This window comes from Euleptes europaea, chromosome 1 (genome assembly GCF_029931775.1).
Source record: "Euleptes europaea isolate rEulEur1 chromosome 1, rEulEur1.hap1, whole genome shotgun sequence".
Taxonomy (NCBI): Eukaryota; Metazoa; Chordata; class Lepidosauria; order Squamata; family Sphaerodactylidae; genus Euleptes; species Euleptes europaea.
In genome coordinates this window covers 16,146,721-16,173,695 of record NC_079312.1, presented here as the reverse complement: position 1 = coordinate 16,173,695, position 26,975 = coordinate 16,146,721, and the positions used below count along the sequence as shown (strand labels likewise).

The window sequence follows — 26,975 nt, the reverse complement described above, 5'->3', positions numbered from 1 at the left end:
CATTTTCCCCCCAACAGCAAATGTGACTCTGGATCCAGACACGGCCCATCCCCAACTCATCCTGTCTGAGGATCGGAAAAACGTGAGATGGGGAGAAAAAGTTCAAGCTCTGCCCAGCAACCCTGAGAGATGTGACATATATGGTGTTGTGCTGGGCCGTGAGGGATTCACAGCAGGCCACCATTTCTGGGAAGTCCTTGTGGGAAGAGAAGAAGGCTGGGCTGTGGGGGTGGCCAGAAAGTCTGTGAGGAGGAAGGGACACCGCACCTTTAGTCCTGAGGAAGGAATCTGGGCTGTGGGGAAGTGGTTTGGGCATTGCTGGGCTGTTTTAAAACCCCATAACCCTCCCCTGTCCCTGAGTGGGGAGCTCAAGAGGATCCGAGTCTCACTGAACTACGCTGGGGGCCGAGTGGCCTTTTTCGACGCTGACCGAGGATCCCTGATCTACGAGTTCTCCAGAGCCTCCTTCTCTGGAGAGACCCTCCTGCCCTTCTTTTGGGTGTTTGAAAAAGGCCACCTCAAACTCTCTTCTTAAGACCCTTCTCTTCACACCAGGAGCATCAATAAGAAAATATGATTTCTCAGGAGCCCCATTTTTTACTCCTCTAAAGGCCTTTCCGGGCTTCCAACCATCAAAACTGACTGGAGTAAAGTGGAGAATTTTTATCTCCATTTCCCAACATCCCCTTTTTTCTTTGTATCTAATTTCTGAAAGCAAAAGTAACACCTTTCACTTTATAAAGAATAACAGGCTTGTTGTCAAGGAGAGCTGCGAATAGACCCTCCCCAACCCGGCCCCCATTTCTCTCAAGCACAAGAGGAACAACCGAAGATTGAGGAGGGGGAAAAGAGCTGGTTTTTATATGTCAACTTTCTCTACCACTTAAAGCAGAATCAAACTGGCTTACAATCACCTTCCCTTCCCCTCCCCACAATGTGAGGTAGTTGAGGTAGGTGTGAGGTAGGTGAGGCTGAGAGAGCTCTAAGAAAGCTGTGACTAGCCCAAGGTCACCCAGCTGGCTTCATGTGTAGGAGTGGGGAAACCAACTCGGTTCACCAGATCAGAGTTCACCACTCCAAACCACCGTTTTTAACCACTATATCACACTGCCCCTGCAAATTTCAATTAATATTCTGGACTTTCTTTTTTCTTGGCTTTACTGGGCACCACTGGTTAGGATTTGCCTCTCTGTTCATAATCTCCTTTCTTAAGGGCACTGAGGATCCTGTCCCTGTCAGGGTTGCTACATTCACAGTTGTGGTTCTGTTATACCAGTGGTTGAAAAGATGTTATGCTTATGATCAAATTATGTTACCTTGAAAACTTTGCTGCCTTGAATGTTTTTGCTGAGTGGGGATTTTGTAACTGCCGGACAACCACAAGGATGCTTTTAATTATTGATTTGAGTGATCCCCAACTCTCAAGTTGGAAAGAAATTCAGGAGGGTCTTGCTGGGTTAAAGATTTCTCTTCCTGTTTTTTGTGTCTTTCTTCAAATCATTATAAACCCTTTTCATCCACACAGCCATCTCTGTACTTTAATTGCATTTCCAACAAAATGAATGCTCATACTATGTTCTTACCACGACCCTGCAAGGGAAGTTAGGCCAAGGGCTACTGAGCTTCATTGCTAGGGTTGCCAACTATGGCTTGGGAAATTTCTGGAGATTTTGGGTGTAGAGCCAGGGGAGGGTGGGGTTTGGGGAGGGGAGGGACCTGAGGGGGGCATAATGCCATAGAGTTCACACTGTGAAGCAGCCATTGTCTCCAGGGGAGCCGATTTCTGTCATCTGCAGATCAGTTGTAATTCTGAGAGATCTCCAGCACCCACTGGAGGCTGGCAACCCTATAGCTGAGTAGGAATTTGAACGCAGGCCTCATCCAAGTCTACCACACTGCACTTCAAAATACTGGCTCTGTGTTTATAATCATATTAATGTGTCATCTACGCTTCAGGAAGATCTGGTGATGAAGGGGACCCATGAGACTTGTGGGGAGCATCATCCCACCTCTGCTTGCCCTGTTGGCCACTGAACAGCCACCCTGTCAGTCTAATGCACCACCATCTCCTCCTGCCTGATTCATGTGGTGGTGAGGGGGAAATGGTAGCTCTCCCTCCCCTGCCTGCCCCCTCCCACTAGCAGAGCTGCTGCCACCACCTGCCTGGTTTAGGGGGGCATGGCATAGGGGCAGAAGTGGTCCCCTTTCCTCCCTGCCTGCCTGCCCACAGAGCTGGGATGGTGGTGGTGAAGTGCCCGGTTGTCTTATAGAGTCCAATGACAGACAACAAGGAGGAGGTTAAGTTAACAGCAACAGTTCTTTATTTAGCTAAACACAGACCTGGGGTGAAATAACCACAGATAAGATGCAGGGTTACTCACCAGAGAACAAAGGAAGCTCAGTATCATTTATGCATTCAAAGGTTTGAAGGGCGTGGATTTTCCCCAGCCTCCTGAGTTGTATGTTCCCATTGGCTACTGGGGTTCATCCGCCCAACCACGGACTTGGGGGTGTGCGGCTGCAGGCGGCCAAGCGGGCATATAAGCAGGGGTTTGGGCACCGGTCTACACTTCGGTTCTGCCTGTTCGCAATAAAGGAGTTCCCTTCTCCGGTCTTGTGTATCGCCCACATGGACTTAACTCTTCCTTCCTTCCTTCCTTCCTTCCCTGAGTCAGTTTCCTGGGGCAAATGGGAGTTTCTGCCCTTTCCCCCAAGTAAGAAGGGTGGGGGAGATCTGAACCTAGCTGTCATTTTGGGAAGGGGCAAGAGAATGTAGTTACTGCCTGCGGTACACCCGCTCGGCTGCTCCCCTCCGCTTCATCCCCACTTTCCCCGGACTTCCCCTGGGAGGCGAAGGGAAACGTCTCCCTTCCCCCCAGGTGCTTGCAGGTGCCCACCAAAGGAGTGCAAAGGAGCCCTTTCCTCCCCAGGGTCTGCCGTCCACCCCGGGCCCTTTGCCTAGCAACTCTCTCCCCTCCCAGCTGCCCATTGCCAGGCTGTTGAGTGCGCAGCAGCAGCTGCAGGGAGGGAAACGCCCCGCAGCTGCTCTGGAAAGTGGGGAAACGAAACTGCAACTCTTCTCTCCCCCTCCCGCTTAGCAGAGGCAGCCATGGCAGCGGAGGGACCCCTGAAGGAGCTCTGCAAGGAAGCCTCTTGCTCCGTCTGCCTGGGCTATTTCAGGGATCTTGTCATGATCGCCGAGTGCGGCCACAGTTTCTGCCGCGCCTGCCTGACCCGCAGCTGGGGGGCGTCGGGGGCCGAGGCTTCCTGCTGCCCCCAGTGCAGAGGGCGAGCGCAGGAGGGGACCCTCCGGCCCAACAGGCAGCTGGCCAACTTGGCGGGGCTAATCCAGAAACTGAGTCCTCAGGAGGGAAAGGAGGGGACAAGAAAAGGGCAGAAGCGAAGGAAGGGCGTCTGCGAGGAGCCCCAGGAGCCCCTGAAGTTTTTCTGCAAGGAGGACGAAGCCCCCCTCTGCAGATCCGAGGAGCACCAAGATCACCAGGTGATCCCTCCGGAGGAGCCTGCCGGAGAGAAGAAGGTAAGACATCTCTGTGGATCTTGCTGGGGATGAGCTGTGATATCTTCTTGGCTTCTCTGAAGTGTCAGTACAGTGAAAAGAGTCCCAGCTGGTAGATAGTAAACCAATTTAATTTTATGCCCCAGTTTCCTGACAGTAAAACCAGGATCCCGCCAGCCTTTAGCTGTCTCCATCGGATAGACCAGAGTTGGAAAAAGGATCCTGGGCTAGGCAGATCCTTCCCTCAGTCTAACCCTTCCCTGCTCGTACTGTGCCCACTTTCCCCAGGAGAGAAGACTTTTTTTGCATCTTGGGGCCTGGCTCAGATTTTCCCTTTGGACCAAAGCAGCCTTGAGCGTTTTGGGGCCTCTTTTCCAGTTGTTTGTTTATAATGTCAGCTTTATATTTTGATTCCTCTGTTCAGCCACAGTTGGGCTGCCAAAGGAGTTGGTGGTCACAAGAACCATTCAAAGGTCATGTTCTCCTTCGAAGCCCTGCCCTCTATCCCACCAGGAGACCCCTCTTTGTGGGTGGTGGAGTTTGGTTGCTGAGGAGGGGCTCTCGATCCTTGTGCCCCCAGACTCCCGTAGACACGATCCATTTCCTCCCATCCATCACTTACAGTGGGAATGCTGTTGCTTCTCCTGTATTGAAATTTAGGAGAATGGCCAGTCCAAGAGGTGTCACGGGCGGGATGTACTAAAAGAAATGGCAAGTCAGCCCATTGGAAGCAATGGGAGAGGCTGCACAGCCCATTGAAGATAATGGGCGAGGAGAGTGTCTGTTGTCTTGCATTGACTCCATCTTCAATGGGCTGTGCAGCCTCTCCCATTGCTTCCAATGGGCTGACTTGTCATTCGTTTCGTACATCCCGTCACGGGCACCAGGAAAGGTGTTGATCGGCTCAGTGGTGCCCACTGAAGAGGGGAATTCCAATACCATTTTTGGGTGGCGCTCACTACCCCCTCTCAAAATTCCAAAGGTACCCGCAGGCTTTAAAAGGTGGTGGGGGGGCTGGAATTCACCATCACTTTCACTGAAAACAAAATGGATATGTTTTGAAAAATATTTGGGCCAGGGTTTTTCCAATTCTCACAGTTATTGGTTTCCTCCTTCTACAACAGCCTCAGATGCTACTTGAAATCTTATTACTAGAGGAGGGGGAAGCCACCAGCTGAGGATCTGGGGGTGGATTTGCTGACTGGCAAAGTAGATGCAGGGTGTGTTCGGTTTACTCTGAGCCAGGAATTATGAGGCATCAACAAAAGCTTGGTTACATCTCTTTCCTATACATTTTTTTCTGAATAAGACACCAATTATGTCCAATAATTCCAAGTACAGAGAGAGGGAGAGTTCAAAAATATGGGGGTGGGGGAATAAAACAAATGTGGTTCTTTTGTTTTTGGCATCAGACAGTCGTGGAAACCAGAAAGGAGAGAGTTTGCCAGAAGCACCAGAAGCCGCTGGAGCTCTTCTGCAAGGACGATGAAGCCCCCATCTGCGTGGTCTGTGACCAGTCCCAGGAGCACAAAGATCACAAAATAATTCCTGTGGAGGAGGCTTCCCAAGAGTACAAGGTTGGAAATTGACATGGTGGATGATGGGGGGGAAGATCATGTGTGGATCCTTTCTAGCTGCACTCCTGGGAGTCCCATGACACTTTTCATAGGGAAGCGCTCAGGTCTTGGGCCCAAAAGGGGACTGACAACATCTCTTTGTTGCCCGTCTCCTGGCTTGGTTGCTCCCTTCCCAATTGCCCTCCGTTTGTGCTCATGTGGTGACGTTGGGACGTTGGCACTCTTCAGGGCTGGCTGTGTTGATGTCTGGCCAGCTGATTGTCCTGCCAAGACACCAGGGGGCAGCAGCCTGTTGGAAGAAGGCTTTAACTATTTCCCCACCACACAATATTCTTCCATTTAAAAAAAATTGCTAGCCTGGAGTTGCTGTTAACCCTCTGGCCAGGGGTTGCATGGGGCGGGACATCCTACACTTATTGGGCTTTGATGACAGTATTGCTTTATGATTTATAGTAAAAAGAACCAATCCACAATTTTGGGACTTTGCCCTCCCCCCTCCACAGGATCAGTTCTGCAATTGTATGGAGAGGCTGCAGAAGGAGAAGGAAGATATTCTGGCGTATAAAGCCAGTGTACTGAAGGAAAGCCAAGACCTGCTCGTAAGTGTCCTTATTGTTGGGAGGTGAACAGACACTGGAAATATACATTGGGAGGGGGACACTGAGTACAAAATGCAGAAAAGTCAAGCGAGAAGGCCATCTCTTCTCACTCGGAATGGATTGGTTTCCCACAGAAAAGGTAATGAAAGTCCACTTAGAAAGAACTTTTGTGTTTCTCAAGTTTCTCAAGGAAGAAACTAATCATCTAAATCACGCACTGCTAGCAAACGGCTACTCCAAGAATGAAATCAGAAGGGCCATTAAACCAAACAAAAATCAGAAAACTCAGGAAAAACAGTCTCCCATAGGAAAGGTATTCTTGCCATTTATTAAAGGAGTCACTGATAGGATGGAGAAACTTTTGAAAAAACATAACCTACAAACAATGTTTAAACCCACCAAGAAAATACAACAAATGCTACGATCAGCCAAAGACAAAAGAGACCCCCTCACCTCTGCAGGAGTATATCGTATACCTTTCAGCTGTGGACAAGTTTACATCGGGACAACAAAACGCAGCATACAAACTAGGATAAAAGAACATGAAAGATACTGCAGACTGGGCCAACCTGAGAAATCAGCAGTGGCTGAACATGGACTGACACAAACAGGACACAGGGTCTTATTCCAAGACACTGAAAGACTGGACAATTCTACCAACTATTTTGTCAGATTGCACAGAGAAGCCATTGAAATTCATAAACATCAGCACAACTTTAACAGAAGAGAGTTTAAGAATGAATAAGGCTTGGCTTCCTGTCTTGAAAACCTCCAGACTAACAAAGACTACAGTCCACAATAGCCATGCAGATTAGCTTTGGATTTCACACATTAACAGATCACTTCAGGATACAATGGTTCCATATTAACATACCACACCCTCATTAGCACTTTATCTTGATACTTACAGGACAAAGGTTGGCACATTACCTTTGTTACTTTTTGCAGGACAATGATTCAGCTCAAACCCAACCCCTTTCTGACTGTATATTACTCTTCCTACACACTTGACACTGAGAGACACTGTCCTTCAGTGTTACTCTGAAGATGCCTGCCACAGCTGCTGGCGAAACGTCAGGAAAGAAAATACCAAGACCACGGTTACACAGCCGGATAACCTACAAGAACCAACTTTTGTGACTATTAAAGGGGACACCTTTCCTCTTATAGCTCTGAGATAAAAAGGGTTCTGGAAATAACCATAATGTCTATACATGGGGAGGAAGAGATGTGAGAAGCTGCAGCACATGTTTGAGTTTTGTAAAGTAAAACCACTCCAAGAAGAAGGATGTAGACAAGCTGGAACGTGTCCAGAGGAGGGCAACAAAGATGGTGAGGGGTCTGGAGACCAAGTCCTATGAGGGCTGAAGTACTTGAAGGACCAAGTAGTTGAAGGGCTGTCATATAGAGTAGGATGCCGAGTTGTTTTCTGTTGCTCAAGAAGGTTGGACCAGAACCAACCGGTTGAAATTAAATCAAAAGAGTTTCCGTCTAGACATTAGGAAGAATTTTCTAACAGAGCGGTTCCTCAGTGGAACAGGCTTCCTCAGGAGGTGGTAAGCTCTCCTTCCCTGGAGGTTTTTAAGAGGAGGTTAGATGGCCATCTGTCAGCAATGCTGATTCTGTGACCTTAGGCAGATGATGAGAGGGAAGGCATCTTGGCCATCTTCTGGTCACTAGGAGTGTGTGTGTGTGTGTGGGAGGTAGTTGTGAATTTCCTGCATTGTGCAGGGGGTTGGACTTGATGGCCCTGGTGGTCCCTTCCAACTCTATGATTCTAAGAAAATAATGCAAAGATAAATCACGTGTACTTTGGATGGATCCTTCTGAATCTCTCTTTTCCTACCCAGTGTTGGGAAAGTCAAAAGTGCCCTTCTGATAGGAGTCTCCTATGTCCCTCTTCCCACTGCAAAGACTGGCTGTATTCTTCTTTTCTTCCTTTTCCCATCTCAGAAGCAAACCAAAGGAGAGTGGCAGGAGACAGCGAACAAGTTCAGGCAACTGCATAAATTTCTGGATAAGCAAGAGAGGCTTTTGCTGACCCGAATGGAAGAGGTGGAGAAGGAGGTAGCATGGAAAACGGACCAGCGCCTGGCCAAACTCTCTGAGGCACTTTCCTCTCTTAAAAGCCTCATCCAGGAGATGGAGGAGAAGTGTCAGCAGCCGGCCAGTGAACTCCTGCAGGTAGGAGTGTGGGAGGAACAGCCCAGGCTCCCCTTTGGCAGGAGGCTGCCTCCAAACCCTTTCTGTGCCTCCTTCTGCCCCATTCCATCTCCAGCCAGGGGCAGCGACCTTGCAAAACTCCCCCCACGAGTCCCTTGCCCCTGTGTTGTGTTGTCTAGAGGTTAAGAGCAGTAGTTTGGAGCGGTGGAGTCTGATCTGGAGAACCGGGTCTGATTCCCCACTCCTCCACATGAATGGCGGAGGCTAATCTGGTAAACTGGATTTGTTTTCCCACTCCTACACTCGAAGCCATCTGGGTGACCTTGAGCAAGTCACACTCTCTCAGCCCCACCTACCTCACAGGGTGTCTGTTGTGGGGAGGGAAGGGAAGGTGATTGTAAGCTGGTTTGAGTCTCCCTTAAGTGGTAGAGAAAGTCTGCATATAAAAACCAACTTTTCTCCTCCTCTTCCCCCTCCTCCTTCTCCCCCACACATGGCTTCCATCTTGGAAGCAGAAGTGTATTTGTGTGTCAACCAGTTGTCTGGGGAACTACAGAGGTCAAACCAGGTTCATGGGTGGCTCTTTCCAAACAACCAGGAACAACGGTCATGGGCAAGATTTTTCACAGCAAGTTTTAAAAGGAGGATGTCTGTGAGGGCGGGGAATGTAGCTTATACTGGTGGCATGCAGATAGATAGATGGGTGTGCAAAGATGCACACACACAGATACACAATGGCAATCACAAGTAGTAGGGGAATGGCATCCACACACCTGTTGCTGGCACCACTGGGCTTGCTGATGCCAACCGATCACATCTATGCAGATGTGGTGTCATTTGTGCCCAGACCCCCCCCCCTTTCCCTTTAAAGGGGGAAATGCCCTTTAAAGCGTTTGGCTCTTCTCCCCTCAGTCCCTGCAGCCACCACCTCCCTCCCTTCAATCGGAGAGCTTTTTCACAGGCTTTACAGAAAGGGGCAATGGCTCAATTGCTCTAGCATTGTAAGATCATAATGATCTGTTGCACTATTTCCTAGCTTTCATTCTAAAGGAAGTAAAGTGCAGGCTGCACATTTCTAGTTATAACTCTGCAGCAACAAAATATGAAAGTTGGGACCGGTATGCTGTTACAATGCAACTGTAACATAGCTATTTTTTTATACCTCGGAAATGCCCTCCAGCGTGGAAAGAAGGAAGGAAAGTAACAGCGACACAGGGCTGAGGCAAGGAACGTTGCTGGGAATGCCTCTGCGGCCACAGGGAGCCACAAGAGCTACATTTCCTAATCTGAGGGCTTCTTGCCTTCCATGTGATGAAAAATCCCTTTGTGAAAGTAGCCACTGTTGAGTGGTCAAATCAGATCACCCAGTTCTGCTCTAAAATAGCTCCACTTTGTCGATATTAACCTCACGGAGATTTTCTCCCACTTTTATGGAGATGCCCCCCAGCCTTTGAGGGGAGTCTGCTAACTGGACGCAAGAGAAGGGCCAGAGTGCAAAATCTCCCAGGGTCTGAGGGGGTCTTCCTGGTGTGGCCTTTTAGCAAGCATTGAGGTCTCTCTTCTTCCCTCTCTCTGCCATTTTTCTTTAGGATGCCAGAAGCACCTTGCAGAGGTAAGTGGATCTTTCTCATTAACCTTCTTAATGCTGGAGGGATTTGGGTATCCCGTGAAGAATGTGCTCCTTCAGGATCATGGCTGAGGGCCAAATCGGGTGTAAGTAAGATCATGGATCTCCATCCGTCAGTGGCAAATAGGGTTGCCAACCTCCAGGTACTAGCTGGAGATCTGCTATTACAACTGATCTCCAGCCAATAGAGATAATTTCACCTGGAAAAAAATGGCCGCTTTGGCAGTTAGACTCTATGGCATTGAAGTCCTTCCCCGAACCCTGCCCTCCTCAGCTTCCAAAGCCACATTTTAAAAACTACCCCAGGAAATACAGGGTTTGAGTCTCTTCAGCTACATTTGTTCCACAAAAGGGCAGTTAGGAAACTATTAGGCCCAGATAATGCCTTGATTGGCATTGGGGCTGACTACGGGGGCACTTCAGAGTTGAACACGGGGATGACCACCCAACCCAATTCGATTTGCTCGTTTGTTAAGGAGGGTAGGGGGAGACTACACATGAGGAAGCAGGAGTTGGTGGGTGTGTCCCATCTTTCCATGTGTGTTCTTGCAACCACATGGCTGCTCCTACTCAGATTTGTCCTTGGCTGTTTCCACATTGGCCATTTGCCGCACATTCAAGGCTGTGGTGAGGCGGGAATGGCAGTGATTCCCCCACCTGCGTGCTTTTTGACTTTTTTTTCCACATCACCCTTTGGGGCACAGAAACCCACTATCAGGGAGCCATGTTGTCGCTGAGCTGTGTTGGCAGCCATGGTAACAACAGGACCTCCCAAATAAAGCATTTGTCATGCTGAACCACCCATGATAAGGAATACGCTGATGGTCAGAAAATTCGCACCTCTGCTTTAAGTCTCCCCAGGTAGTTTGAAAGGAAGAAGAATTGTCATATGACATTATTGGGCTCGAAGTTTCCACGCCTCCCACCAAGGACAAATGATTACAAGGAACAGAAGGAAGGACACTTGCGGGTGATGTCATCTGACCTGTTTTCTTCCACCGTCTCTCAGTCTCACGCACGAGAACATAAGTAGAGCCTGCTGAATGAGACCAGTGGTCCATTTAGTCCAGCATCCTGTTTTACACAGTGGCCAAGGGATGCCCCTGGACAGCCAGCAAACACAGCACAGAGGCCAAGGCCCTCCCCTGCTGCTGCCTCCTAGCAGTATATTTTAGAGGTTGGCTGCCTCTGGCTATGGAGGTTCTCTTCAGTCACCAGTTGTCATAGCTTCTGATGGACCTCTGCTCCATGAATCTGTGTAGTCCTCTTTTAAAGCTTTCTGTGTTCATGGCCATCACTACCTCAACCTGCAGGGAATTCTCAACTTCATTGGCCCCTGAGTTCTAGTATTATGAGAGAGGGGTGAAAAGACACGAAGGCACTAAACCTGATTCTGCCCTCCTCCATTTTATCCTCACAAATCCCTGTCTGAAAGAGGGACTGGTCTAAGGTCACCCAGTGAGCCATATGGCTGCATATGGGATTCAACCAGGGTCATAAGAACATAAGGAAAGCCCTGCTGGATCAGACCAAGGGCCATCAGGTCCAGCAGTCTGTTCACACAGTGGCCAACCAGGTGCCTCTACGAAGCCCACAATGGTCCTACAGTCCTAGTCGCAGGACACAGGAAGCCACCGTAGACTGAATCAGACCATTGGTCCATCGAAGGTAGTACTTTCTACTCAGAGTGGCAGTGGCTCTCAAGGGTCTCTGGCAGAGGTCTTTTACCCCACCTAGAACCTGGAGATGCAAAGGATTGAACCCGGGACCATCTCCATGTCAAGCAGATGCTCTTCCTCTGAGCCACAATCCCTCCCCTAATTCTAACTCTAAAGTCCAGAACTTTAACCACACCAACTTTCTCTTTCTTTCATTTGCAAGGCAGATCTGGGCAGGGGATGTGGGGTTGCTGTTCTTGAGGCCAAACTTGATGCTTTTTTCAGAGTTGGGTCTGGGTTCCCCTCAGCCACACAGCAACTGTGGGGAATGGCTGTGAAAAAAGAAAAAAAAAAGAATTTCAAAAGCACCAGAGTTCTGGAACACAGATTCAGAAAGAAACAAAACATTACCAAAGGGTGTATAATTTATATTAAAGAAGTAAAAAGACAGAAGATTATTTTTGTGATTTAAAAATTGCACCACACTACAGCCAACAATTCAGCAATTCTCAATTGCAGTACAAATATCAGTTCCATACATCATGTGGTAATTCTGCAGAAAAGAATAAAGAATGAAAAGGCACCCCACAAAAACAAGATGCCGGCTAGTTCCTGTTTCGAATCTTCATCAAACCTGAACTTTGTTTGAGTAGGAGTGAAGATGTTTTTCTTCTGAGATCATACTGTTCTACATATTATGAATTTGCCATGGAAATTCCGGCTTCTAATGCAACTGGGGCAAGATCATTGTTCCAAACCTCTGGTATTTTTGTACCTCTTTTCCCCCTTTTCAGAGGTTTCCTTTTTCTCTTCTTTGTTAAAAAAGAAAGCAGAGCCCATTTGGTCTCGGAATGCCGCCGCAGGAGAGGAAGGGCTCCTGCCTCCCCCTCCCAGGCATTTTTCATGCTGAAACAGCCCCTGCATTTCTGCTGCTTCACACACACAGAATAGTCCAGGTGGTGCAGCAAAAATTGAGAAATAACTCCCCCCCTCAGTGCAGCTTCAGCAGAGGATAATGGCTGGGGGGAGGGGCTGCAGGAGCCCTTTCTCTCCCTAAGGTGGTTTTCTGAGCCCAAATGGGCTGTGTTTTATTTTTAATAGCCATTCCCTTCAGCTCCTGTGTGGCTTTGGGGTCTCAGGAGCCACAGTGAGATGGACATTGCTCTTCGAAGAGCCCTCCCATCTGGCTCTGCTTTCAGCCTCAGCCTGGGTCTCTTGGATTTCTGCTGATTCCTTCCTGTGTTTCTCTGATCTGCCTGGGGCGGGGAGGTGATTCTGAATTGGATGGATGGTAACCTGACATGATTTTTATCAAGGTATAAAGAAAAGGAGGCATTTGAGGAACCAGTGGTTTTTCTTCTTGCACTGAAGTCCCGCATCTGGGACTTGCCGGATTTAAATCCCCTTTTGGAGAGCATCAAGGAGCAATTCAAAGGTAAGGAACGTAAGAAAGACCATGCTGGATGAGACCGATGCCGATCAAGTCCAGCAGTCTGTTCACACAGTGGCTAACCAGGTGCCTTTAGAAAGCCCACAAGCAAAACAACTGAAGCGGCATTATCCTGCCTGTATTCCTCAGCACCTAATATAATAGCCATGCTCCTCTGATACAGGAAAGAATAGGTATGCATTATGATTAGTATTTATGAACATGTCCACTCCCCTCTTAAAGCTTACTAAGAATAGGTATGCATCATGAGTTGTATCCATGAACATGTCCACTCCCCTCTTAAAGCTTACCAAGTTGGCGGCCATCACTACATCCTGGGGCAGGGAGTTCCACAATTTAACTATGCATTATGTTAAGAAATACTTCCTTGTATCTGTTTTGAATCTCTCACCCTCCAGCTTAAGCAGATGACCTCGCGCTCTAGTATTATGAGTGAGAAAAGCTTCTTGTCCACTCTCTCCATACCTTGCATAATTTTATAGATCTCCATCATATTTCCCTTAACCACCTTCTTTCCAAGCTAAACAGCCCTAAGCATTTTAACCGCTCTCATAGGGCAGTTGCTCTAGTCCCCTGATCATTTTGGTTGCTCTTTTCTGTACCTTCTCAAGCTCTGCAATATCCTTTTTGAGGTGTGGTGACCAGAACTGTACACAGTATTCTGAGTGTGGTCTCACCATAGATTTGTACAGTATGATAGCAGCAGTTCTCTATTCCTCGTCTAATTATGGCCAGCATGGATTTGGCCTTTTTCACAGCAGCCACACACTGGATTGACATTGTCATTGAGATATCCACTACCACCCCAAGATCCCTTTCTTGGTCTGTCACTGTCAGCACAGATTCCCCAGTGTATATGTGAAGTTGGGATTTTTTGCCCCAATATGCATCACTTTACACTTGCTTATATTGAATCTCCTTTGCCATTTCAATGCCAATTCCTCCAGTGTGGAGAGATCCTTTTGAAGCTCTTCGCAATCCGTTTTTATGTTAATCACCCTAAATAATTTGGTATCATCTGCACACCTGGCCACACTCCAGGTCATTGATGAACAGGTTGAAAAGCACCGGTCCCAACCCAGATGCCTCTGCTCACATCCCTCCGTTGGGAGAACTGACCATCAATTCTTACTCTCTGCTTCCTATTTTTTAGCCAGCTCCTAATCCACAGGAGGACTTGTCTTCTTATCCCTTAACAATGAAGTTTGCTTAGCAATCTTTGGTGGGGGACTTTGCAAAAAGCCTTTTGGAAATCCAAATACACTATGTCTCATTCTTGTCCCCATGCTTGTTGACACTTTCAAAAACATTTAAAAGTTAGTGAGACAGGACCAACCTTTGAAGAAGCCATGTTGGATTTTGCTCAGCAGGGCTTGTCCTTCTATATGTTTGATAATTCTATCTTTAATAATGCTTTCCATCAATTTACTTGGAACAGACGTTAAGCTAACTGGCCTGTAATTTCCTGGGTCCCCCCTGGAGCCCTTTTTATAGATGTGTGTTACATTGGCCATTTTCCAGTCCTTTTGTACTGAGGCTGATCTTAGGGACATGCTAGAATCATTGCTAGAATCCTAGAATCATCGCGTTGGAAGGGGCCATACAGGCCATCTAGTCCAACCCCCTGCTCAATGCAGGACCAACCTAGAGTATCCCTGACAACAACTATTCATCCAGCCTCTACTTGAAGACTCAGTGAGGGGGGTAGCTCACCACCTCCCTAGGTAGCTGATTCCACTGCTGAACAACTCACAGTAAGAAAAAAATTCCTAATGTCCAGCTGGTACCTTTCTGCTCATAATTTGTACCCATTATTCCAAGTCCTATCTTCTGCTGCGAACAGGAACAGCGCTCTGCCCTCCTCTAAGTGAAAGCCTTTCTGATACTTTTAAATTAGCCATTCCTTCCTCTCCAATCTAGAAAATGTGCGCACAGCTCAACAATCAGGGAACAGCAGCCAGTGAAGAAGGAATGGGGAGTCAAACTGAGGGCCGATTCACATGTTACAAACTCTCCGTGGCCACCCAGGTACCTCCATGAGAGATGTGATTTTTACAATGAAGCAAAAAGCAGATCCCCCAGGTGATTTAAGACAGCGAAAACCTCAGCTTCCATTTTTCCAGTCTAAACATTCCCAAGAAATTCAGCAGTTTCCCATTTGACTTCTTGAAGAACACTAGGATGGATATCGTCTGGTCCCGGTGACTTGTTAGTTTGCTGTTAGTCTATAAGTCTTAGAACTTCCTGCCTTGTTACCACTGTTAGCCAAAATGCCCAGTTATGAATTGTTATATGGGGGGAATTAGCGAATCAATAACCGGCAATGGGCATAATTTAAGCAGGGATGCAACCTTTGTCTACCAGAGTCCATACCATGACCAGTAAAGAGGCAGAAGCAATGGAATTAGGTTAAAAGGAATTTACTCAGATTATATGTTCACACGCACATACAAAACTACACATACACATCACACAACATACAGAGTCTAGGAATCAAAAAGAGGAATAGAGAGACTTTTGCCATGTGGCAGGCTGAGGAGGAAATGTACTGCACCGCTCTTGCAGAGTAGTTGTCCGTCCTGAATTCCATGCGGCTATGGGAAATGAAAAGGGAACGGGGAGACCCCCTATGTGTCCAAGCATAAATGCCCACTCTGGCAGAGTGCCAGGCAGTATGGAGGGGCAGGCCTAAGGGATCGTCTGGACTTCTGGGGCCTCAGTTATACTCTTTCAGGGGGTGGGGGCTGATTGGATTAACCCTGCTAGGTTCCCAGGTGACAAAAGGGTGACAAAAGACCTTAATGGTCTGCTACCTGGGTGGGGTGAGGAGAATTTGGAAATCTATTCTGATTCCAATGGCTTTTGCAACCCTGGAGGAATTGGAAAGTCTTTGCTGACAAGATTAATACTTTGGGACAATGGGTGCGATCTATGCAAATGTCCTGGGATCTCTGCTGCTTAGCAGGAGGAACGACTCATCTTGATATCAGGATTGCTGTTGACGGCCCATTAAGCAGTGGATGTTGCAAGAGGGGGGGTGTTTGACATGAAATGGCTGCGGCTGGAACAGTCATTGTACAGGAACATGGCTTCTCTCAGGTTCACCGGAGGCTGCCCCTGCATCTGCTTCCTAGCTGCTAGCTGCACGGTGCTCGCAGGAGCAGCTGAGTTCGTTACAACGGAGCGCGCAGCGACTGCCCAGTAGCGTTTTGAGCAGGCGCGCGGCTGGAAAGTAGTCATGTGCCTGCATAGCAGGTTGCCAGGTCCAGTCCAGGAGTTTTAGGCAGGCCCGTATGCTATCACCACTATTTGCCCCAGTACCTCATTCTCCTCTCCCCAAAACACCTCTTTAGGAAAAGGTATATCTTCAACAGTGAAGACAGCTGAGAAGATTTCATTTAGCTTGTCAACAATCGCTTTATCCTCCCTTAGTGTTCCTTTACTCCCGTTGTCATCCAATGGTCCAACTGCTTCCCTCGCTTGTTTGCTGTTCCTAATGTATTGAAAGGGAGCCAGCGTAGTGTAGTGCTTAAGAGTGGCGGAGGCTAATCTGGTGAACTGGATTTGTTTCCCCACTCCTACGCATGAAGCCAGCTGGGTGACCTTGGGCCAGTCACAGCTCTCTCAGCCTTGACGGGAGAATTTTTAGTTCTCCCCTGGGTTCTTGAATTGGAATTTCCCTGCCTGCTCTACTCACCAAAAGCAATGGCCAGAGAATGTAAAGCTAACACAGACTTGTGCACACAAGGCACCCTCAGATAATCAGAAAACTCTTACATACTACACAAACGTCTTACATACTACACAAACGTACTACATCCCCTTAAAACTCTTTCATACTACACAAACATACTACACCCCCTTAAAACTCTTTCATTCTACACAAACATACTAGACCCCCTTAAAACTCTTTCATACTACACAAACGTTATGATAGTGAACCAGACAGATTTATTAAGCTTACAGGAAAATATAAAGCAAGGAAAGAAACAGTACTCAATTTCAATATTCAAGGCAGAATTTAACAGACCCACATATACACAGACGAACAGTTATCAGAGATCTCTGGATCACTCTAAGGAAAGATGGCTACAGCCTAATTTCTTTCCCCAGAATGATAAAGAGCAGGGATCTCGCGAGACTTTTTAAAGGCTAAACCATGGGAAAGAGATCTTTACAATAGCCCTGCTCACAAACTCTCCGGAGATGGGCCTGTGCTTTGAAACTTTCTGTTCCTGATATGTTACTTAGTTGAAAGAGTCCCTGACAATTGTCTGCCCGTGAAGCCTGTATTCTCAAACAACTTTCCCCAGTCTAGCAGATAATGTTGTTGCTGGTCTGGAAACATAATTGTAAGCACCTAGTGTGCCTAGGCATGCAATTTCCTCTAAGATCACAGGCCCTAATTTGAAGATGGGGTCAGACTAGAAGCAGCTGAAGGCTAAAAGCCAGAGTCAGGCCTTAATATGATTTTTAAACTATAAGTTAAGGCCTATAAATGGTTCTTTTTTTAACACAAACAAAATAAATGTTTAATACTAAAAATTTCCCACCACAAGCCTCACCTACCTCACAGGGTGACTGTTGTGGGGAGGGGAGAGAAGGTAATTGTAAGCCGGTTTGATTCTTCCTTAAGTGGTGGAGAAAGTTGTTGTATAAAAACCAGCTCTTCTTCTCCTCGATGAGTTTAGTGATATGGCTCTCAAAATCCTTCTTTGCATCCCTAATTGTCTACTTGCATTTATTTTGTGCACTTTTGTGTTTACTTTTGTTTGCCTCGTTTGGGCAAGCCTTCCAGTCTCTGAAGGAAGCCTTTTTCTCTCTCATTGCTTCCTTCAACTTACCCATTAGTCATGGTGGTGACCTCTTGGCCTTTATACCATTTTTCCTGTTTCGGTCCTAACTGTTCGTTTCAACTTTCTTTTTACCAGATTGCTCATTTTAGAGAAATTCCCTCTTTTAAAGTCAAATGTATACGATTTCCCAGGCACCGTTTCAATACCTTCTTCAGCCTCACTGCCTGCCAGTCTGCACAGGCTTATTTGAATTGAACACCCAAAGAGTGCTAGTTTATGGTTCCTCATCCACTTGGAGAGAAGTGACTAGGGGAGTTCCTCAGGGATCTGTGCTGGGCCCTGTGTTGTTCAACATCTTTATAAATGATTTAGATGAAGGAATAGAGGGGATACTTCTTAAATTTGTAGATGATACTAAATTGGGAGGGGTAGCAAATACGGTAGAAGACAGAGCCAAGATGCAGGATGATCTTGACAGGCTGGAGAAGTGGGCTAGAACTAATAAAATGCACTTCAACAAAGACAAATGTAAAGTTCTGCATTTAGGTAGGAAAAATCAAAGGCATAAGTATACGATGGGGGAGACTTGTCTGAGCAGTAGTGTGTGTGAAAATGATCTCGGGGTCTTAGTAGACCAAACACTGAACATGAGTCAGCAGTGTGATGCGGTAGCTAAAAAGATAAATGCAGTCTTGGGCTGCATCAACAGAAGTATAGTGTCGAGATCATGCAAAGTGATGGTATCACTTTACTCTGCTCTGGTTAGACCTCAACTAGAGTACTGTGATCAGTTTTGGGCACCACAATTTAAAAAAGATCTAGACAAGCTGGAACATGTCCAGAGGAGGGCAACAAAGATGGTGAGGGGTCTGGAGACCAAGTCCTATGAGGAAAGGTTGAAGGAGCTGGGTATGTTTAGCCTGAAGAGGAGAAGACTGAGAGGCGATATGATAACCATGTTCAAGTACTTGAGAGGCTGTCATATTGAGGATGGTGCCGAGTTGTTTTCTGTTGCCCAAGAAGGTCGGACCAGAACCAGCGGGTTGAAATTAAATCAAAAGAGTTTCCGTCTAGACATTAGGAAGAATTTTCTAACCGTTAGAGCGGTTCCTCAGTGGAACAGGCTTCCTCGGGAGGTGATAAGCTCTCCTTCCCTGGAGGTTTTTAAGAAGAGGTTAGATGGCCATCTGTCAGCAATACTGATTCTGTGACCTTAGGCAGATGATGAGAGGGAGGGCATCTTGGCCATCTTCTGGTCACTAGGTGTGGGGGGGAGGTAGTTGTGAATTTCCTGCATTGTGCAGGGGGTTGGACTTGACGACCCTGGTGGTTCCTTCCAATTCTATGATTCTATGAATTTCTGGCTTCAGTGGTTTATATTGATAGTTTTCTTTATTTGGATGATAATCTGAAATCACAAGGTCACCGTTCAAAGAAGAAGATATTGAAATGGAATATCAGCCGGCATACCAACACTGTTCTCTTGTGATTTTTTTACTTTTGATAATGCTTTTCCTTCGGTTCATTATGACTGTAGTATGTCACATATGAGTCACACTCACTCTGTTAGCACTTGTGGAAACATTTTAGTCTATGCGCCTTTTGATGTTATTTGGCTAGCCTTTGGATTTTTCAATGTTATCAGCATTTTTTTGATTGTCTACTCTGTACAACAAGAGCCCCGTGGCGCAGAGTGGTAAAGCTGCAATACTGCAGTCCAAGCTCTGCTCACGACCTGAGTTCGATCTCGACGGAAGTTGGTTTCAGGTAGCCAGCTCAAAATTGACTCAGCCTTCCATTCTTCCTAGGTTGGTAAAATGAGTACCCAATTTGCTGGGGGTAAAGGGAAGATGACTGGGGAAGGAACTGGCAAACCACCCCATAAACAAAGTCTGCCTTGGAAACATCAGGATGAGACGTCACCTCATGGGTCAGGAAAGATCTGGTGCTCTCACAGGGACCTTTACCTTTTTTACTACAATTGTATATTTTTGTATTAGCCATAACCAGTTACATAAACACTTTGCAATCTCTGGTGCAATACACCGTTTCCCCCTCTCCTCCATTCAGAGGTCTCCCTTTTCGGTTTTCCTGTTTTTGTGACCAAAGTGGACCAATCCAAACCGTCCCCTTTGACTGTGTGTTTGCTTGAGTCTGTTGTAGCTGAGCCCACAGAGTATTCTCAAGGGAGACTGATAGTGCTGTCTTAAGCAGAGTTATGCCCTTCTAAGCCCATTGAAATCAGTGGGCTTAGAAGGATGTAAGTCTGCTTAGGATGGCACTGTGGAACCTCCCTTTGGAAGGATCCTAGGTTTAGCTGGAGTGGACCCTTGGGCCACAGTCCTTAGCATACTTTCTATGAAGTGAATCTCCAGTCACTCAAAGTGACTGGTGAAAAGAAATGTAAATATTCCCGCATCAGTGAAATTTGTGAAGAATTTCCCCCAGAAACTCAGAAGAAATATGTATGCATGTGCCATCAAGTCACTTATGGCTACCCAGGAAAGAGGTTTTCAAGGCAAGGGAGAAGCAGATATATATATATATATTTGCCTTAATCTGCAGAATCCTCTTTGGTCTCCCATCCAAGGGAGCCCCGCTGAGCTTTCGAGATCTGATGAGTCGGGGAGGGGGGGCTATATCATGGCACCTTCCCTCCCCAAGAGAAAAACAGATGATATTATTAACTGATGTTTTTATCACAAGATTTGTCACTTTGGGTTCCTTTGCTTCCTCAGACACTCTGGATTCTGGACTTCACCTGCAGAAAGGTATCTTTTTCTTCATACACCGATCAATTATTTCTTAACCGAAAAACTTTACCTTACAATTTGTGTTCTTCTACTGCATGTTTTCCAGAGATAACATTACTGGACGCTCTTGTTTTGTTCCTCAACCTCTCTCACTCCCTGTCGCAGCCAGCTCCTTCTTGTTCTGAGGAGGTCTGTCAGGGTGAAAGAGAAGGTGAATGCTGAGGGGATGAACTGCCTCCTTTCACCTATCTGCCGCCATATTGAAACAATGAGAGAACGGTTGTTGGGCATCAGCCCTTGAGGGTTTTTCAGAATCCTCCCCATGAGAGGCACAAACCAGGTTGGGAATCCCATTTCTCTCAGTGGATTTCCCTACCTGCTTTGCAGGTTTCCCTCGGTTTCAAGGTGCTATAAATGGAGTATTGGATTCACGTTGTTGTTTTTTTAAAGCTACATTTGTGGAATGGAAGTATATAGAGGCATACCTCCAGCCTGCCCTGGTGCTGTTTTCCAGTTGTTCACACACAATTTGTGTTTGATGTTCGGGAGAAGAACAGGAATGACGTGCCTGTCACACACCAGCCTCCTCTTTAGCTTGGTCTTCCGCCTCCCCGTCTGTCACTTGGATGCGCACTTCTGGGCAGGAGGAGGCTGTAGAGTGAATTCAGACAGAAGGAAGACGGATGTTTTCTATCACCGCTGTGAACTGGGCTCGGGAACTTCCGTTTCCTGCATCTATGTATGCAGGTTGAACCTTGGCTTCGCTCTGTTTTGTTCCCTTCTGCGTAGGGTCAGTTGTTGGTGGTTTTAAATGAATACTTTTTTTTTTTAATATAAATTTTATTGGGTTTTATATTACAAATTTTCCATTGCAATAAACAACATCTATAACAATATAAAATTTCAATTCTGACTTAATGTTGTTATAATTCCATACAATATATAAAGAAAAAAAAGAAAATTTTGGAAAATTTATGACTTCCCCTTCACCTCTATCTGCCTCTTAATAAAAAGTTCATCCCGTCGTAGTTGATCTAATCTTAATAATCTATTAATACCATTTAAAAATTTTTTAAATAACATAATCTGTTAGTAAATATAATTATACTTATTCATTATAAAAAAACAAAACAAAAAAAACCTCTGGATCAGATTAGAAAATATTCTTCCATTCTTCCCAATTTTAACTCAAATTCACAATAATTCATCCACGCCTCCCATTCCCCCAAAAACTGAACATCATTTTCTTCATTTAAGATAGCTGTGAGTTTTGCCATTTCTGCCACTTCAAACATTTTAACAATCCAGTCTTTTTTCTCGGGAATTTCGGTCCCTTTCCATTTCGCTGCATAAAGCAATCTCGCAGCTGTTGTGGCATAAATCAAAGAAGTTCTTTGTGTAGATAAGTCATCAGGAATCATACTCAATAACATCATTTCTGGTATTTTGGGTATATTTTTTTGTAGTAGAATATCAGTCCTTTCCCAAAGCTTTCAGTAAAGTTGCAGAACTGGTTTTTGAAGCTATATCTCCAGGATATTAGATATATGGCTGTTTTCAGGGCAGCAAGGTCGTTTTCCAGCCAGTTCTGCCACATTTAAAAGTTAAGTCGGCTTTAAAATGTTTTTACCCTTTGGTTTCCAAATTTGCAAGCATCAGAATAGTGCAGACTGAGGTGTCCAACATCTGGCCTGTGTGACATATCTGGCCCCTTGGAGAGATCTCTTACCCAGCCTGCAAGCCACCCCTCCCACTCCTGCTCCCAATTTGGGCTGCCGAGGTATGGACCGGCTCGACCAAATAACAATTATGACATATCAACACCCCTGGAACAGCGTTTTCAAGGCTCTGAAAAATATACATGAGGCAAGGAAACCCATTTTTGATGCATAAGGACATTTGTTGTTTGGCTGAGTCCATAAGAGTCTTTGTATTCTTCTGCCAAAGTTGGCTATTGAGGCATTGGTTTTTCCTGCCCAGGGTAGGTGGTGCTTGAAGTTTGATAGCTCTGTGATGGTAACTCTAGTCTAGAGGAAGTTCCAATTGGTAATATTGCAGCTCTTTTTTAATTGCCACGGAGGATACAACAACGGGGCTTAATTTTTGCAAAGCTGTCAATAAGTTGCTACCACAGGAGTAGGGAGGGGACATGAATGAATGCCCATTTTTGGTCAGTTCTAGCTTGGTCCTGGCCATCTTCTCACAGGTGATCTGCTTCCTCACCACATTTGCACAGCTGCTGGGGTTTCCCAAGTCTTCTCCACTTTCTCAAACCTGGTTTTCAGTAAAGCCTGGATGGCTGCTATGTGGGTGGAAAAATTCAGATTTTCCCACCTACATGACAGCCATTTCCCTGACCCAGTCCTGGTGGTGCTATTTCGTTCTCCACCTCTGGGGGGATTTTCAGTTTTTAAGAAATAGGCAATACTGTCATAGCATTACATAGATATAATGTTTGACCAATACACGTACCTTGTTCTCTGAATTCCCAGCCTTCATTAAAAAGTAAGTCTCTAGACCTTTCTGTTGTGACAGTATACAGGGAAAGGCATCAATATAATGATAAGCCACTACTGATATTTTTTTCCATGACAAAGCCCCAGTGGAAGGGGGGTGGGTGCTGCTGGGGGACTGGAGAAGGAAAACTGGTTAGGGAAACCTGTCATGCAGAAGTTCGTTGTTGCTGTGCTTTATCATTAACTACACCAGCAACAAGGAAACTGCACAAGCCCGTCCCTGTGTGGAAACCACTCCCGAAGCACCTGGGTCTCTCTAGAAGACAGAGAGAGTTTCAAGGGAATGCAAAACCTGCTCTGTCTTTCTCCCCCCGAGTTCCCTATGCTGTGAAGCACAGAAACTGTTATTGGGGTGTTTTTGATTCAAGGTGTTCTGGGAGACACCTTGAATGACAGGAGAAGAGATCATTTTTTAGAACAAATACTTGAAGGTTGGGTTGAGTAGAATTATCATTCTTGGGATCCAGGAAAAACTTGTACAGCCGTAGTGGTCCATGGAAAACCTCCAAACCATTGCAAAATTCATGTAATACCTTCATTATTTATTATTTAAATTGGCACAAACATTGTGTAAGCTCCCAAGCACACCAGAGACCTTCATCAGATTGGATGTTACAATCTTTAAAAAGAGTGGAAGGCAGATTCTTCAGGCTGGGTTGTGAAGGTCTGATCTCTCATGCATCCTCTGAGGGGGGCAGGCAGGCCTTTAGCTCCACTTTACTGCTGTCATAATGTTACCTTACAGCACATTCCCTGAGAAGCTGCATTTAGTCCAATCTTTGTTCTTTCACTGATACATAGAAACCACCCCAATCCCATCCAAAATGGTCCCAAATACCAAGTGAGAAACACATCTCCCCGGCAGGCTGAAAGCAGTGGGAAACCCCTTTCAGTCTCTGTGTTTTATTCAGAGTCAATGAAAGCCAAATTCAGCGGTATTACCCAGTTTGAGATGTGTCTCGGATCAGGACTGAGAGCCACGACCCGTTCAACCCATTCTGTGCCTCTGCTCATCTTCATGTGATTTGGGTGTTTGTATAAATGTTCTCTCATGTGATTTCTTACACACACACACACACACACACACACACAAACCCTGTGACTGAGTTATCCATGGTCCCCTGCTTTGGGATAGGATATGGTAGGAAATAGGTTGTGTTCCTGTGGGTTTTTATTGTGCATTTTATCTGCCTCCTCTTGAAGCTCAGAGGAAGTCTGCTCTGCCTTTCAGCAGGTCAGGAGAAGGCAGGAGAGAATCTGTGAATCCAGGAGGGGGTTATGAAGAGGTGGGAGCAGGAGGAGGAGGCAGAACAGGGCAGAGGCGGAGAAATCTCCCGGCTGAAAATGCTTCTCTTCTTGTCTCCTTGTTTTTCCCCCCAACAGCAAATGTGACTCTGGATCCAGACACGGCCCATCCCTACCTTATCCTGTCTGAGGATCAGAAAAGCGTGAGAGATGGAGGAAAAGCTCAAGCTCTGCCCAGCAATCCTGAGAGATTTGAAAGCCATTACATTGTTCTGGGCCGGGAGGGATTCACAGCAGGCCGCCATTTCTGGGATGTCCTTGTGGGAAGTGAGGGAGGATGGCGGGTGGGGGTGGCCAGAAAGTCTGTGAGGAGGAAGGGAGGGATCACCTTTAGTCCTGAGGAAGGGGTCTGGGCTGTGGGGAAGTGGGGGGGCTGCTACCAGGCTGCCAGAAAAGGCAAACACCCTCTCCTGTCCCTGAGTGGGGAGCTGAAGAGGATCCGAGTCTGCCTGGACTACGCTGGGGGCCGAGTGGCCTTTTACGAAGCTGACCGAGGAGCCCTTCTGTATGAGTTCTCTGGAGCCTCCTTCCGTGGAGAGACCCTCCTGCCCTTCTTTTGGCCATGGGAAAAAGCCCACCTCAAGCTCTCTCCTTAAGACCCTCCTCTCCACACCAGGAGCACCAAATGAGGCCTCTCCGGGGCTCCCAGACCCCAAAACTGACTGGAGTAAAAATTCCCAAGATTTCCTCCCCCCCTCCACTTTGTATCTTATTTCTGAAAGTGACAGAAACACATTTCAGTTTGTTGTCAAGGAATAGAGACACACACACCACACCCCCGGCCTCCTCCGGCCACCCATTCCTCTCAAGCACAAGAGGAACAGACAAATATTCTGGACTTTTCTCTTTTCTTGGCTTTACTGGGCACCACCTGTCGGGATTTGCCTTTCTGTTCATCCGCACCCTTTTTGAAGGGCCCTGAAGGACCCTCTCCCTGTCAAGGCTGCCACATTCATTGCAGTTGTGGTTCAGATATCAGAGGCTGAAAAGACGTTACATTTATGATAAAGTTATGTTACCTTGAAAACTGCTGCCTTGAATTTTTTTTGCTGGGGGGGATTTGTTTACTGACTTGAGCCCCCCCCAACTCTCCGGTTGGAAAGAAATTCAGGAGCGGGGGGGATTTGCGTAGCCAGGGTCCTGCTGGGTTAAAGGTTTCTCTTCCTGTTTTTTGTGTCTCAAAATCATAAGCCCTTTTTATCCACACAGCTGTCTCTGTCTCTCCTTTAATTGGGTTTCCCACAAACTGGGTGCTCATACTTTGTTCAGACCACAACCCTGCGAGGGGAAGTTAGTGTCAGTGAGGGCACCCAGTCGGACCCGGGCTGAAATAACTCCGTCCTCTTCCCCCCCCCCCTCCTTCCATTCCCATGGGAAAAGGGACAGAGACTGAGAACTAACATCTCCACTTCAAAGCCTTCCCGTTGTAAATCTGAGACCGGTTTTCTTAGTGTCATTTCTAGCACCTTGTAGATGCTTCAAAGGGACTTAATGTTTTTGCATTTCAAAGTTTACTTGTAATTAATTCGTTGTATGTTCTCTTATACTGTGTCTTGTACTCCGTGCCCCATTCCACCGTTAGATTTCTAAGGGGTCTGACCATGTATGCTTTCCTGGAATAAATCTTTAAAAACTCTCTGCAACGCCTGGAGTGAAGTTTATACTGCTGAGATGCTACGAGGTACTGAAACCCTGACAGTACGGTGGAATCACTAGTTTTTTTTTCTTTCCTTCTTTTATTTTCCTTTTGTGTTAGTTTGCTAGTTAGTATTGCTATGTCTCTCCATCTGAACAACGAAGGGGACACAAACCCCCTTATCGATTTGAATCTGGAGGTGGCGACCCCAGAGCAGCGCCCGGCTGGGCCCGCCGGTCCTTCTGCGGTGCCAGCATGGACCTCCTTGCCTATGCAAGTCGAGCAACGGCGGAGAATCAGGACGGACGGACGGGCAGCCTCTGAACCATGGGGCGGATTTTACCGGGGTCCACTGGCCGAGTGGTACGGAGAAGGGGAAGAGCGAAACCGAGAAGCCGCTTCCGGGGAAGGGGGGAGAGAACCCTTGCTTCCTCGGACTCCAGTCACCCCAGTCATCCTTTCTGCGGAGGAAGTTGCCCTGCTACGTGGGCAGAACCAAGCCTTGAGTTTGTAAAACCGGGACATGCAGGCGCAGTTGAATGCCCTGCAGACAGACTTGGCTGTGGTTTTGGAAGCGGTGAGGGGGCTCGGACAGCCTCTACAGCAACCTAGGGCTACCGTGAACCCTCCCGTCAGTACGGAAGTACCCTCACCCAGGCGTCCTAACCCCAGGGATCTGAAAGTGTCTTTTGACGGATCCAGCACTCAACTCCCCCACTTTCTACTCCAGGTGTATGGATTTATGAAAGATCAAGGGGAGACCTTCCCTTCGGAAGAAGCCCGGGTCAGGTACGTGATCAGTCTCCTCGAGAGGGAGGCGGTGGCATGGGCAGTGACGGCCACAGAGACTATGCCCAGGGTTTTGAAATCCCTGCCAGAATTTATGTCTGCGCTGCGGCGGCGTTTCGAGGACCCCCACAGTGAGGAGAAGGCTAAGATTGCCATGCGTAGTTTGAGGCAGGGATCCCGCTCTGTGAGTGAATACTCTCAGGAGTTCCTCTCCCTTTCCTGCAAAATAAGGGAGTGGAGTGAAGCTACCAAAGTCCAGCATATCCGCGAAGGACTGCGTTGGGAGGTGCTGGACGGCTGTTTGACTCTGGGAGATCCTGAGTCGGTAGAGGACTGGATCAAGCTGGCGGGTGTAGTGGAGAATCGGAAGCTGACCCTCCAGTTCTCTAAAGATCGTTCTTCAAAGATATCCCCCGCGACTCCCAGAGGGGGGGATAAGGTGATGGAACCGCGGCAAGACGGAAAGCACCGCGGGGGCTTCAGCCTGGAAAAGGAGCGCCGTTTCAAGGAGGGAGCATGTTTCCAGTGCGGGAAGATGGGCCATTTTGAACAACACAGGGCCCAGGAGAGATCCCTGAGGAACTCCACT

General features: G+C 47.0%; 1 protein-coding gene and 1 pseudogene across 1 annotated transcript; both read left to right on the top strand.

Moving 5' to 3' along the window:
- The window catches only part of LOC130494013 (uncharacterized), a 46,590-nt pseudogene extending 45,811 nt beyond the window's left edge, over positions 1 to 779 (top strand).
- Positions 780 to 3,109: 2,330 nt separating this feature from the next.
- LOC130492420 (E3 ubiquitin-protein ligase TRIM7-like) lies at positions 3,110 to 24,557 on the top strand. Its single transcript, XM_056866171.1, has 8 exons — positions 3,110 to 3,538; positions 4,930 to 5,094; positions 5,598 to 5,693; positions 7,647 to 7,877; positions 9,446 to 9,468; positions 12,458 to 12,576; positions 20,126 to 20,158; positions 24,040 to 24,557. Exons 1-8 carry the CDS (start codon positions 3,110 to 3,112, stop codon positions 24,555 to 24,557), a joined length of 1,614 nt encoding a protein of 537 aa, XP_056722149.1.
- The last annotated feature ends 2,418 nt before the right edge of the window (positions 24,558 to 26,975 follow it).